This window comes from Podarcis muralis, chromosome 13, assembly GCF_964188315.1.
Source record: "Podarcis muralis chromosome 13, rPodMur119.hap1.1, whole genome shotgun sequence".
In the NCBI taxonomy this organism is placed as follows: domain Eukaryota; kingdom Metazoa; phylum Chordata; class Lepidosauria; order Squamata; family Lacertidae; genus Podarcis; species Podarcis muralis.
The window spans coordinates 55,501,319-55,514,558 of NC_135667.1; the positions used below are offsets into that span (position 1 = coordinate 55,501,319).

The 13,240-nt window shown below is 43.8% G+C and overlaps 1 protein-coding gene across 1 annotated transcript in view; it reads left to right on the forward strand.

Moving 5' to 3' along the window:
• Positions 1-12,078, forward strand: part of TPPP (tubulin polymerization promoting protein) — a 58,525-nt gene extending 46,447 nt beyond the window's left edge. The window contains exon 4 of the mRNA XM_077917646.1: positions 568-12,078. Coding sequence (XP_077773772.1) covers positions 568-762 — 195 coding nt within the window. The 3' untranslated portion in view covers positions 763-12,078. The remainder of the gene's footprint in view (positions 1-567) is intronic.
• The last annotated feature ends 1,162 nt before the right edge of the window (positions 12,079-13,240 follow it).

The following is a 13,240-nucleotide window of genomic DNA, read 5'->3' on the forward strand; positions in this document are numbered from 1 at the left end:
AAATCTCTTGGGATGTTTACATCACGGGTGGTTCAGCTGTCAAACAACGTGGGCATTTCAAGAAGCAATGCCTACTGTATTTGAAAGCACCAGCAAAACTGCTGACTGCCATTTGATCATATGTTTTAGAAGTGCTCATGTAGACCAGGGATAGAATTTACTCCCCCAAAAAACTTATGAATATAAACATCATTTCCCCACCACCACCAGATTTAGGAGGACGGCTGAAACATCACATGGCAATTCACATCTCATTATGCTTGAGGAACTGCTGGAACATGGAGCTATAGAAGATTTGAATAAAACATGTCAGCCCTGTGAGGGTTCATTTGATCCCAGTTATTGACCAAGCATTAAAAAACCCCATCCTGTCTTGTTTAGGGTAGCCAAAACCCACGAGCCAGTCATGGTTGATGGTCTGCAAGGAACAAGCAAAGCAGAACAGAGGTCCTCAGGACCATGAAGTTATATGTACCTTGATTTACATATATATTCATGCACGTGTGTGTGTGTTATTTACATTGTTAATGCTCTCTTCTGTCTGTCTGTCTTTCTCCCCATTAATAGAAAGCCATTTCATCTCCGACTGTCTCACGGCTTACAGACACAACACGTTTCACTGGTTCCCATAAGGAGAGATTTGATCCCACTGGGAAAGGGAAAGGCAAAGCGGGACGCGAAGATCTGGTGGATACGTCTGGCTATGTATCCGGGTATAAGCATGCTGGCACGTACGATCAGAAAGTGCAAGGAAACAAGTAAGCCCGAAGGTTCACCTGTGAGGGGTGAGCAAGACGAGCCTCACCTGTTGCTGTAAATGCCAAAAAGACTATGTTGGAAAGCTGTCTTGTAGGATCCACTTTTGACATCGACTGAGACTCTTGCAGTGAAGCACCACTTCATTACATTCCTCATGCTTTATGGCAGTGAAAAGGAAGCAGCAGAGCAGTCTGATCAAGAAACCACACCAAGGGCTCTCTCACCACACCTCGTCTCTACTGGTAGCAGGTCGCAAACATTCCTATATGCCTAATTCTCTGTCTTGTTCTGCTGTCTTTTTTTCCTACAGTGGCGGCTACACGTGCTAGTAGCTTTGCTAAAAAGAATCCAGTTGCTCAATTTGATTATTTATTATTGAACAATGTCTTAATATGGAACAGATGCACCTCAAACGTAAGAATTCAGCCTTTAACTGAAGGGAATTAAATGGCTATTGACTTTTATTTTATTTTTGAAAAGGTGCTATCCTGTAAAAGCCAATACATTTATTTCAACCATTTGCGAACAAGAGCAGAAACAATAATTTAAAGCAACTTTCCCCCTCCATTAGTAGAAAACTGAGACCCCACTTTGTCCCTGTTCTCAAAGAAAAGGGAAATTGCAGCTCTCTCTCCTGGCCTCCGCAAATTTTCTTTAAAGAAAAAAAAAGAAAAACAGAAACCAAAACACTATGTGTCATTGAAGTTATGTATTACTATTTCTTCAAGATTGCAACAAACATGAAATATGGCAGTTCAAACCCCCACCCAAATATATATTTGAAATACTACCAGTTGAAATTATCTACTTTGTCTGGATCATTACCTTAAACAACATTTTGATTCATTATGTTGGTTAAATAGTTCCAAAGTAAAGGAAATTTGTTGTTTTCTTGTTCACTCAGTGTAAAGCAGACATAATTTAATTGTCAGATTGTTTGCTGATGGAAAACAAAGGTAGAAAAGATTAAATACAGATTCATTGTTTTACAAATGATGTCATCAACCATCATGTTCCAGGGAGCCAGAGTCTAAATAGTGCTGAAATGTTGCTTCTTTTAAGGGAGAAAAGGGATATAATTAACATATTTCCTGAAAAAGGACAACATACGTAATGTATTTATTTATTTGAAAGATTTCTATGCGTGTATGCTGAAGAGTAACTGTCTAGTCAATGAGGTGAATTTTATGTGTCCTGTCTTTATTATTGAGTAAATACCACACTGTGTTGAACTTACACTCCAGTAAAATAATAGCTGTAATCTTGGAGGTTTGCCAGCAGATGAGTCCTCAGTCTTGTTTTCTGTGGAATACAGGTCAGCTGTATCTCCTCTGTAGAAGAATAGAGATTGATCAACTTTACTGCCATTCTTAATAGCTGTCTCTTTGACAGGCCCAGTAAACGCTGAAGAGTTGGCTGAACTGATTTGCTTACAGTAATTCTGACTGTTCCTTCACACCGGCCAGCACCTTGAAGTTGGCCCTTGTCCAAGCACTGGCCATCTGTCATTTGCAGTTGTCTTTATCCTCGTTGTTAAGGAAGGTATTTATTGTGACTTACAACCATGCATTCTTCAGCATGCACTACAAGCATTAATCCAAAATAATAATAATAGTGTTGTTAAGCACTGCCGTTGTATGCCTGGAACCTTCGTTTCTTGACATGTTGAAATGTCAGGTTTGGGAAGAAGGAAGTCTGTAGAATTTTCGGCATGTTTTTGCAGGATGGTGGTTTTGGTGGTTGCCAGAAAGGGTCTGTGAGTGTGCCAGGCCTGTTGGTATTGAAATAGTGATAGTTGGTATAAGTTATATATCCATCTGCTTTCTGGGGACAAGCTAGAGTGTCTAGAGTGTTGATAATAGGGCTGTTTGCTTTGATGGAACAATGAGCACTGAATACTTTATTGCAGACCCTCTGGAGCCCATTTGTCAAGCTTAAAGCGAAGCTAGGCTTATGGGGAACCCCATGTTATTACACAGAACTTCATTACATAAGTAGAATATTCAGAACAAATCCAGCTACGTCCTCCAGTGGCAGCTAATTAACACAGTGGATGTGAAAGACTCCATTGCTGTAATATGAGCAGATAAGCACACCAGGAAGATACCTGATTTGTTGATCCAGTCTAGCATGTCTCTTGCGTATTTTGCTTTTCTGGAAACATTTTTTGTCCGAAAACCTAGCAGCTATTTGCTCACATGAATTGGCCATGAACACTGATTACTCATTGTAAGGAGGAGATTAAGGTAGCAATAATGCTACCATGTACTGGGAAAATAGTAGTTTTGCTTTTGATAGAAACTTCCTTTAGCACTAAAGTCTACTGCAGAACTCTCATCAAAAGATTTTAGAGCAGGCATTACATATCAGGTGGCCTTCTAGAGGCAGGGAAAGCTACTTTTAAAATGAGCAATCCATGTTCATTTTTCATTTATTTTAACACAAAAAGACAAGAGATGCTACCATTGAAGCGTGGATGTCTAAAAAGCAAGCAGTTTTGTGAAACAACGACATGCTCTTCTGACATCCCAGTTTCTCTTCCTTTCCCCATCCCCATTCCTTGTTCTGAAACTGTTGGCTTTTTCTATCCCTTTTTCTACCACTGTGCCACTAAAGGAGGAGGCTGTGTCAGAAGAAGCAAGGCCTGGGTGTCCATGCACCAGACCGCAGTTTCCTCCAGTCTAGTCACCTAATAACACAATCCCATTCATGTCTACTCAAAAATAAGTCCCACTGTGTTCTTTGGGGTTTGCTGCTGGGTGAACGTGCATAGGATTGCAACCTAAGTCGCTGTTTGCATGCAACAGTGTACTTGGGATATTCTCACATCAGCTGCTCTCATCCCTGTATATTCCTTGTCAGTGACTTCTGCCCCCTTTAAGTATTTATTTAAGTGCAAAACATACTGTAAACGTGCAGTGATGCCGGCCTTCATTATCTCCTTTCCATACAATAGGTTACCATCAGGCCCTTTTTGAATAAATAGGGGGAAATGTGAAACAGTTCTCCAAATGTGAAAATGATAGAGATCCGTATCTGTAAGTTTTTTTTTAAAAAAGCTATTTTACTACCACAATGTGTTTACAATTCTTTGCTGATTGAATAAATCACATTAAGCACATAGTGTTCTTTTGCTATGTGTAAATCACTCCAGGGTATATTATGTATATATAAATATACATAGGTGCAGTTTTATACAGCCTCTTAAGGGTGCACACTTTTGTAGCATCATGCACGCTGGGACTGCCTTGTTATCTGCTGTGACCTGGAAAAAGGCTCCATGTGCCCAGAATACAGCCCATTCCTCACCCAAGAAGGCAACCCAGCTGTCTATGTCTGCAGCTGCATATGTATATGGGACCCTCAGTGAGTTTCCGATTATTGCCTGGATTTCCCTTCCAATTTTATAGACATACAATTTATGGAGTCAAGTCAATCTTCTTTCCCCCCTGCTTGCATTTCTGCTCATGTCACTGGAATTTGTACTGGAAGTTGTGGGCTGAATCTGACTTACCTGCACCGCCCAACCCCCCCTACTCACTTCCTTTGTGTTTAGTTGACATCTGAAACAAGTCTAGAATAAGGTGGGCAATTTATCTGGCCTCCTAAGCCCATGCATAGCAATTCAGGCAGAAGGGCAGGACTCAGGGAAGAGCAGCAGGGACACTTTAAGAGGGAAGGCCTTCCCAGGATCAGGGCCGGCCCACCCATGAGGCAGGCTGGGGCAGCTGCCTCAGGTGGCGGAACCCCAAGAGATGGCACCCTCATAGGCTCCCCACCACGTCTGCCACCGCTAGAGAAGTGGCGGTAGCGGCAGTGGCAGCTCCCAGTGCGACCTTGCAGAAATCTCACCAGACCTTGTGTGCTCTGCAAGGTCTTGCTGGAAGCCACCGTTCTTGCCGCTGCTTTGTGGATGCCGCCACACAACCCAGCCGGGTGGCACCTTCCTGTTTTGCCTCAGGCCAGCCGCCCCTGCCCAGAATGGAGCTTTTTATTACCAACTCTGCCTTAGACCTTGATGTGTGAAGTCGCCTTATCCTGAGGGAGACCATCAGTCAGTTTGGACTCCAGCCCACAGCAGTTTACTTTGATCAGGAGGCAGCTCTGTAAGCTCTCGGGCAGAAAGTGGCATTTTCTACCGTTGCCCAAAGATCCTCTTAGAAGGAGATGCCAAGAAACAAACTTGCATCTTTTTAAATGTGCACAGCAGATGTTATACCAAGCTTTAGCTTCCTCTATAGGGGGGATGCTTAGCTATGCTTTTGTTTTTGTGTGTGTATATAGTTTATTCTTAAGCCTCCCAAACGAGATTACTTTGCAAATGACTTTGAAGTCTCCCAAACGTAAAACTATCATTCCTGTCTCAGTTTCCAGCAGTGTGGGGTGCCCTTGGGCTTCCCTAGGGAGTAGCATCTTGCGCTGTTTGACCCCGTCCCCCCAACATACAGAAAGCCACAACTTAGGCACATTTAACTTGTGTGCATTCAGCTTTACATGCATGGCCAAAAATGAATAAATAAAAGGGGGTGAGGATGCAGGAATAATGACTTTGGCAATCCCAGCCAACAGTGGGTTTTGACTGTAAGTGATTTTGTCTTTAGGCACGATCCCCAGAACGTATCCCCTGTGTAAGTTGTGGGCTTACGGTATCTTAAATCAGAAATTTTTGAAATTCCCGTTTACTTTGTGGGATATTGTTATGGAATAAACTTTCAACTCTTTGTGCCTGAGCGTACTCTACAGTGTGTCTTGCTTCAAGTCTCCCTATGCCTTACATGTGCAGCTGCGAAGGACACTTGTGAGTGTTTCATGCCTATAGATAGGTTCTGCCACTATTGGTTTAGAAGCCACTGTCTCAAACTTCACAAAAAGGAGGAAAATGTGCAAACTGTAATCATGGTTATCCCAAGCAGTCACCCCTTTTTTGTATGTTAGGCTTGCATTGCAAACTTTTAATGTTCATTGTTAGCTACTCAGTCGTGGGAGCCAAGATGTATCTGTGTGCCTGCAATTGGCAATACTTGCGTATGGGTGATAAATGTTAAAAACATCGGGAGACTACCTAGAACAGATCTTAGTTACATGTAAGTGGCTTGTCATAGTCTATCCCTCCTTAGATCACCATTTGGTTAAAAATGAGAGTAGAGTACACTGTACTTGACTTGCACCTTTAATTCACTGGAAGTCCAAAAGACCTCGTCTCCCTCTGTTTTCTGACTATGTATTGCTGTTCAGGTGGCACCTCAAGGTGAATAACCAAATGCCCAGAGGACCTTACTCCGCTAGGCATATTTTGGATTGCAAACTAGGCTACTTTCTAAATCAGTATTTGTATGTTTTAAATTCTGATCCAAATCAGTATCTTACTTGGCAGGGTAAGGTAAAGGTAAAGGTACCCCTGCCCGTACGGGCCAGTCTTGCCAGACTCTAGGGTTATGCGCTCATCTCACTCTATAGGCCGGGAGCCAGCGCTGTCCGCAGACACTTCCGGGTCACGTGGCCAGCGTGACAAGCTGCATCTGGCGAGCCAGAGCCGCACATGGAACGCCGTTTACCTTCCTGCTGGTAAGCGGTCCCTATTTATCTAATTGCACCCGGGGGTGCTTTCGAACTGCTAGGTTGGCAGGCGCTGGGACCGAACGACGGGAGCGCACCCCGCCGCGGGGATTCGAACCGCCGACCTGACGATCGGCAAGTTCTAGGCGCTGAGGTTTTACCCACAGTGCCACCCGCGTCCCTACTTGGCGGGGTAGGAGAGCTGAAAACAATGCCAATATATTTCACATCTAGCAACCACTGCACCCCTTTGGTTCCAGACAGCACATGGGTAGACAGTCTAAAAAGCCCTGGATTCTGACCAAACTAAGCCGCCTGATGTATGTTTTGCTCTAGGAGGCTTAATTTGGTCAGAATTGAGTATATACTTTCAGATTTAACATGAAATACATTACTTCTGGTAAATGAGCCACCATAGCCACTTTGTGTCCTGGACTTTTGGGACTTGTCAACCCATGTACTGTCTGAAACCCAAGGGGCGCATTAGTTGTCAGGTGTGAATTTTCCCCCAGCTCTCCTATCCCACCATACTTTGCATTCATAAGTAGCTTAAATTTGCGTTACGCTGCCCATTTAAAAGCATTAACATTTATCTAAGCAAGAGAATATAGATCAGATTGATTGTTGCCCACTATGTACACCTTATCCTCCAAAAGTTAGCTTAACTGTTCCCACAAGTCACCACTTTGGTGTATTGTGAGAGCAAAAGAGGCTCCCATGATACCTACTGTATGTTAGGACACGTAGCCACAACAGCCAGCATGTCGGTTTCAGAAACGAAGCAGGGATGGATATTCACAATATCTCTACTACAGATGGAGGCTTGAGCTAACACCTTTTAGAATATGGACCATAAAGAAGGCTGATCGCCAAAGAATTGATGCTTTTGAATTATGGTGCTGGAGGGAGACTCTTGAGAGTCCCATGGACTGCAAGAAGATCATACCTCTCCATTCTGAAGGAAATCAGCCCTGAGTGCTCACTGGAAGGACAGATTCTGAAGCTGAGGCTCCAATACTTTGGCCACCTCATGAGAAGAGAAGACTCCCTGAAAAAGACCCTGATGTTGGGAAATATGGAGGGCACAAGGAGAAGGGGATGACAGAGGATGAGATGGTGGGACAGTGTTCTCGAAGCTACCAGCATGAGTTTGACCAAACTGCGGGAGGCAGTGGAAGACAGGAGGGCCTGGCGTGCTCTGGTCCAGGGGGTCACGAAGAGGCAGACACGACCAAACAAGAACAATCCCTGCATTAGTTAGGAAAATCCCCTCCTCCTAACAGTAAATAGATATCTTTTTTCACCCCTTTAAGATGCCAAAGTATATTTCTGTTCTCTCCAGTGTTATGAAAAGTTAAAGATAAGGAAGCAATAATCCATGAATACAGCAGGGTATATTTTGCTAAAAGGGAAATTACTTCCCGTAGCTGTTCTGTTCCAAGCAATCTAGGGTCATGGGCTAACAGATATTGATAGAACTAGGGGAAACTACAACAGTGGTTCTGCTTTTAAGGGGGCAAATCTACAAGACCTGCTTAATATACTGAGAATATGAACTGGTCGACATATGACCCAAGAGTTCATTTAATTGTTTCACTGCGTGGTTGGTGTGGTATAAATGTGGAGCTGTACGTTGGAGGTGTGGTGGAGCAATCTACCATTCTGCATGGATCACATCAGTTTGGACATGGGAACGAACTCAGAAGCCCCAACTGGTGAGGGAGATTGGGAGGGCTGACGTTGCGCATGCAACATCACATGCGCAACATCCTGACGTCAGGACATTGGGAAGAGCCGGGTGTGGAGCTGAAAGCGATGGCAGCGTGGCTTCAATGGCTGGTGGCTCCTCCTGCTGCTGCTGCTGCCACTGCCCGGGGGCTGCTTCCCCTCACCTTCACCTCTGTGGCAGGAGGAGGAGAAAGATCCGGCCAATGAAGTCACTCTGCGCTTGGCTCTCACTTTTTTAAACATTGCTCCCCAAAAACCACCCAGTGTGGGGGCTCAGGAGGGTTGGGTCCTCAGGAGCAGGTACCCCTGTTCCATCTTTGCTTCCTGACAGCAACCATCTTTCTGAGAGCAGCCACACAATCATTTTGATGTGCAGAAATCCTTGTGTGTCATTTCCCTGCCCATGGCCAGTTGGTTGTGGCAAATAGTTCTGAGGAAGAGCCAGATAGACTTGAAATTGAAGTTTAGGTTCTGTGCTCCCAACAGGAGACATATTCAAGTCTATCCTGGAATTGTATGTAAGATGCAAGGATGCATAGAAGTGAAATGTAAATGGCGGCAAACTTTTTCAGGGTTATATATACTAAATAGACTCCACAAAAGTTGAGGCATATGACAAAATGTCCATTTATATCAGTAGTCTCAGGCTTGCATTGTGTGAGCGTGATCCATGTGAAGGACAGATCCTGATACTGGCAAAGGGCAGAAGGGCTGCTCCAGAAATGGCACAGGGATTGGGGGACCATGACCAAAATCTTAATGATTTTTGTTATGAAGTGTCTTGACACTGGAAGGAACTGGTTCTGGCTGCAGTCTTTGCATTCTTTTAAGGAAGGCTTGGTTATGTTTAAAATCGTCAGTGCAAGTCAAAACTTACTCAAATCAAATTTAAAATGAATAAACAATAGTTGGCAGGGAGGAGCGTAGAAACTTGCATGGTTCATAAAATTCTTAAACTAGCTGTTATTTTTAAAGTTAGATGGGTTTGTATGTATTTTAAAAGTAAAGGTTGAATATGGGTATAGTTGATAATTAGGGTAAATGTGAACCACAAAATGCAGCTGTTGCTTTTTCCTCTATGCTAAACATCCACTGTGCAAATTCTATGAAGCTATTAGATGACTGGTATATGGGAAGCCATTTCACAACTAACACATGTCAACTTTATCACGTGGTTCTATGATGTTTTGGGAGTCATATTTGCAGGCGAAAGATGCATTAGGCACACTTGGCGAAGACGTGTGTCAACCATTACATGTGTTCCACCACTGCCTCCTCTTCCCTAACTTTGTTCATGGGTGGGGGGGGGCATGTTCCTCAAAAGCTTACGGCAGCCTTCCCAAACCCTGTGCTCTCCAGATGTTCTGAACTTCAATTCCTATCAGCCCAGGGCAGCATGGTACTTTCAAAGTTATAGTCCACAACATCTGGAGAACCTACAGGGACCGATCCACGCCTCTGGGTTATATCTAGAATAACCATGCATTCCTACACGTCTCCTCCAACGTAGGCCTTGTTGAGTTAAATGGGACTTACTCCTAAATAATATCTACTTGGGACTTAACCCCATTCAATTTTATCAGATGTACACCTAGTTAAGTGTGCATAAATTTGCAGCTGCATTTAGGTGAACTTTGGTGCCACTGAAATAAGTGTAACAGCCTCAGACTGGATCCTAACCATTGTCTTCCAATAGCCATCTTTTCCCCTCAATTCATAGCTAAACAAAAGGGAAACTGGTGTGTTTTGGGGTCACTTCTGGTTTAGTGGGGCACAGGAGGCTGGGCCAGCCAGGGCCAACAAGAGCAAGGACTGTCTTCCTAGGAGCTGCTTGTGTGTCTTCTGCGACAAACTCAGTTTCTGTGTCAAGTGTAGATGTAGAAGGTTCTCGGAAGGTAGCAAGTTATAAAACTCCTGCTCTGCTGTGTTAACTGGAGAGGGATAAGTAAATCAGTTTATCCTTGTTGAAATGTAAATGTTTCCACTTTAAGCACAAGAGGAAGATTATATATTTATATTGAAAACTATTTTTGACTAATACTGTGAGCATGTTTTGTTGCCTCTTTTTTCGTTTTGCACAATTTAAGGAAACACAGGTTTGGCTTACCTTTTTTGTTGAATATATATAAAAAAAATATTGGCATATGGCATGGGAAGAGTTATTGGATAACTCCCAACCCTGACCATTTGCCGTGCCGGGAGACGCTAATGGGAGTTGCCTACCCCAGCATATGACAACACATGGTTTGCTTTCAAATTGCTTCCCTTTGGCTACCTTGAGATGCAATTGCATCATATGCTGGCTACTGGTGGAGAAGGTGAACTTGCTGTTATCTCTCCCAGAACACTAGACAGCATAATAAAAGCTGGCATGGACTCCACCTGTTTCTTTTTCCTCATTGACACATCATGCATTAAAACCAGTGAAATGGTAAGCTGTACAATGTACTCACAGATCTCAGAAGGCGTAACATTTGGCTGCTCTGAGCACAGTGGGCCCCGCCCAGCACAAACTAGTCAAACTTCGAGCAGCGCCCTAGGGTGTGTTTCTTCTGGAAGTCACTCAAAATGAAATGGGGTGTGTGCCTTGCTGAGTAAGCCTGCATAGATTTGTACGCCAGCAGCAGCCGCTCTCTCGGGGGAATGCTTTTTGGAGGTGCAATTTTTGTCAGGATGCAAGCGTAGCGGGTGGTTCTAGCAGTGTGAATTCTTACTGGATCCCCCCCATATCTGTTATGATAGTAAAATGTTAAAACACAACCATGCATTTTAACATAGTCCCCGTTTTGCCAGATTATGCGTGTTGTCCCCACTGAGATTCGAACTTTATGAAAGTCCATCTGGTGTAACTTCAGACTTAAGCTCTGGGGCGCAGGGTGAGGGGCTGATGGACACTACGGAATTCACCAGCAGGGGGAGCCTTTGCAGTTGGAGGCTTCCCTGGTGCTCCACCACTGCTGCTGGACCATGGTTGGCCCCCAAACAGGACACTCTAGGGCAGGGGTTGACAAGTTTTACCGGGTATGGGCAGGATCACTCCCACAGAGATCCTCCGTGGGCCAGGCCTGCCCAGCGCGACGCCGGAAATCGCTTCTGCACATGCCCAGATGCCGAAAATTGTGCCTGCACAGAAGCGATTTCTGGAGCCGCAGAAGAGAGTCGGCACGCCGTGCCTGTTTGGGGGTGGCTCATGGGCCAGTTAAGCCACCCTCATGGGCCGCTTCTGCTCTAGGGGGTGAGCAGCCTTTGGTCTGCGTGCTCCAAAGCCTCTCCTGATGTGCCCCCTCAAAGAGGCCAAAGAAATTGTGTCAGTCCTGGAGCTTGACTAATTTGCTCCCAAATGTGAGGGGAGTTGGGGGGGGGATTTTAAAAGGCAAAATGAGGCTTTTAGAATTGCCCTGAAAATGGCAAAAGAAACAGAGAACTAACATTGGCTGATGAAATTTCACCATATGCTGGCCAAACTAACAGTGGAAACTAAGGCCCAGGCAAAATCTATTCTAATTGCAGGTCTTTATTTTTTATTAATTTATAATACCAGTATTAAATATTTACACAAGTAAATTAAAAGAAACTTGAAAGTGAGTTATATACTACTAGTTTGTACTAGGCTTTTTCAGGAAAATGAAACAAATTTATATATGTGTGTGTGTATATATGCAATATATTTTTACACAATTTATTAATGCTAGAAACTTAAATGTGTTATCACTTTATCTGTGTGAATGTTAAAATTGTGATAAGTGTTCCAAATGCTGAAATCTTCTGCTAGTTGTCCTTCTAATTTCTAAAACCACATTGATGGCTTCTGTCAAGTAAACATTCTTCATTCATTAGAAAAAATCAAGTTCATCAGTTGTTCTAATAGTGCTGTAAAAAGCTTGGCTTGAGAATAGATGTCAGTTTTCATAGTGTTTTATAGCTGTTCTTTAAAAGCAAACTTTCTGTAATATATATATTATTGCTGTTGAGAGTATAGAATTGTATCTTAAGTTGGTAAAGTGATCAATAAATGTATTAATATAAACGTCTTAATTTGCTTTTGCAAGTGTCTTGTGTGTTCCTTTCTAAGAGAACAGTCTTAATGTGGTCAGGTCACTGGATAGCTCTGTTCAACATACCTTGATGGTCAGAGCATTTTTTGCTGCTTTGTGTCACATGCGCTACTGACTAGAATGCCCTCCATAACTGCCTGGCATCCCACCCATATGCTATTTCCTCATGGGTGGCTACCCTGTGTTGCTGGAATGCAATTCCCACTATTCCCACCTACCATGCTGCCCAGGGCTGATAGGAGTTGCAGTCACCATTGGAGGGCCACAGGTTGCGTGACATAATGACATCACAATGCTAGTGGACAGATACCATGGCCACAAGTGGCTAATTGAAGCCACCACCTGAGAAGCAGCATTGGAGCTCATGTCATTAACTTTCACCTATCTCCAGAGGAAGAAAAGATCAAGTGCATTATCTGAAAGCTGATTTAGCAGGCTAGCTCCTTTGCTAGATCCCATTCACCTTCTGATCTCATCTACTGGAGTATTTTTAGGCAGCTTAGCATACCTTGCAACTGTACAGTTTAGGTGGCAGCTGCGTTTATCCTGCCTCATACGGCATTCAAGGTGTACTTGTCCTACTTTCTCCACAAAGCAGTCAACAAAAACACTTCACACACCCTTACATTTCGCTCATCATTCACACCCAGCCAGTTCCCTGCTGTTTACGATGGAACCAACTTAATACAATACTACCCAACTTGCCTACTGGGCTAAAACTCAGATCCTTATAGCATTAGAACTCTGGCTGCATTAAGGAATCCTTGCATGAAGTCCCTTCTTAGGAGTTTCTTTTTCAACACTGAAAAACTGCACAGTTTCTGAAATGAACAAATGGCCATGAAACCCTTAAGTCACATGGCCATGAAACCCTTTCCACACAGGCATCAGGGGGAGAGGCAAGATCACTTCACTGGGGTTTGCCCTCAGCGTGCACACCACCTGGAGACCGCAATTGTCTGTAAAAACATAAGAACAGCCCTGTTGGATCCAGCTAATGGCCTGCCTAGTCCAGCAGCCTGTTCTCATAGTAGCCAACCAGTTGCCTGTGGGAAACCAGCAAGCAGGAACTGGTATTTGGAAGCATTGCTGCCTCCCAGCTGTGGAGCAGAGCAGAGCCATCGACTGCCCTCTCCATGACT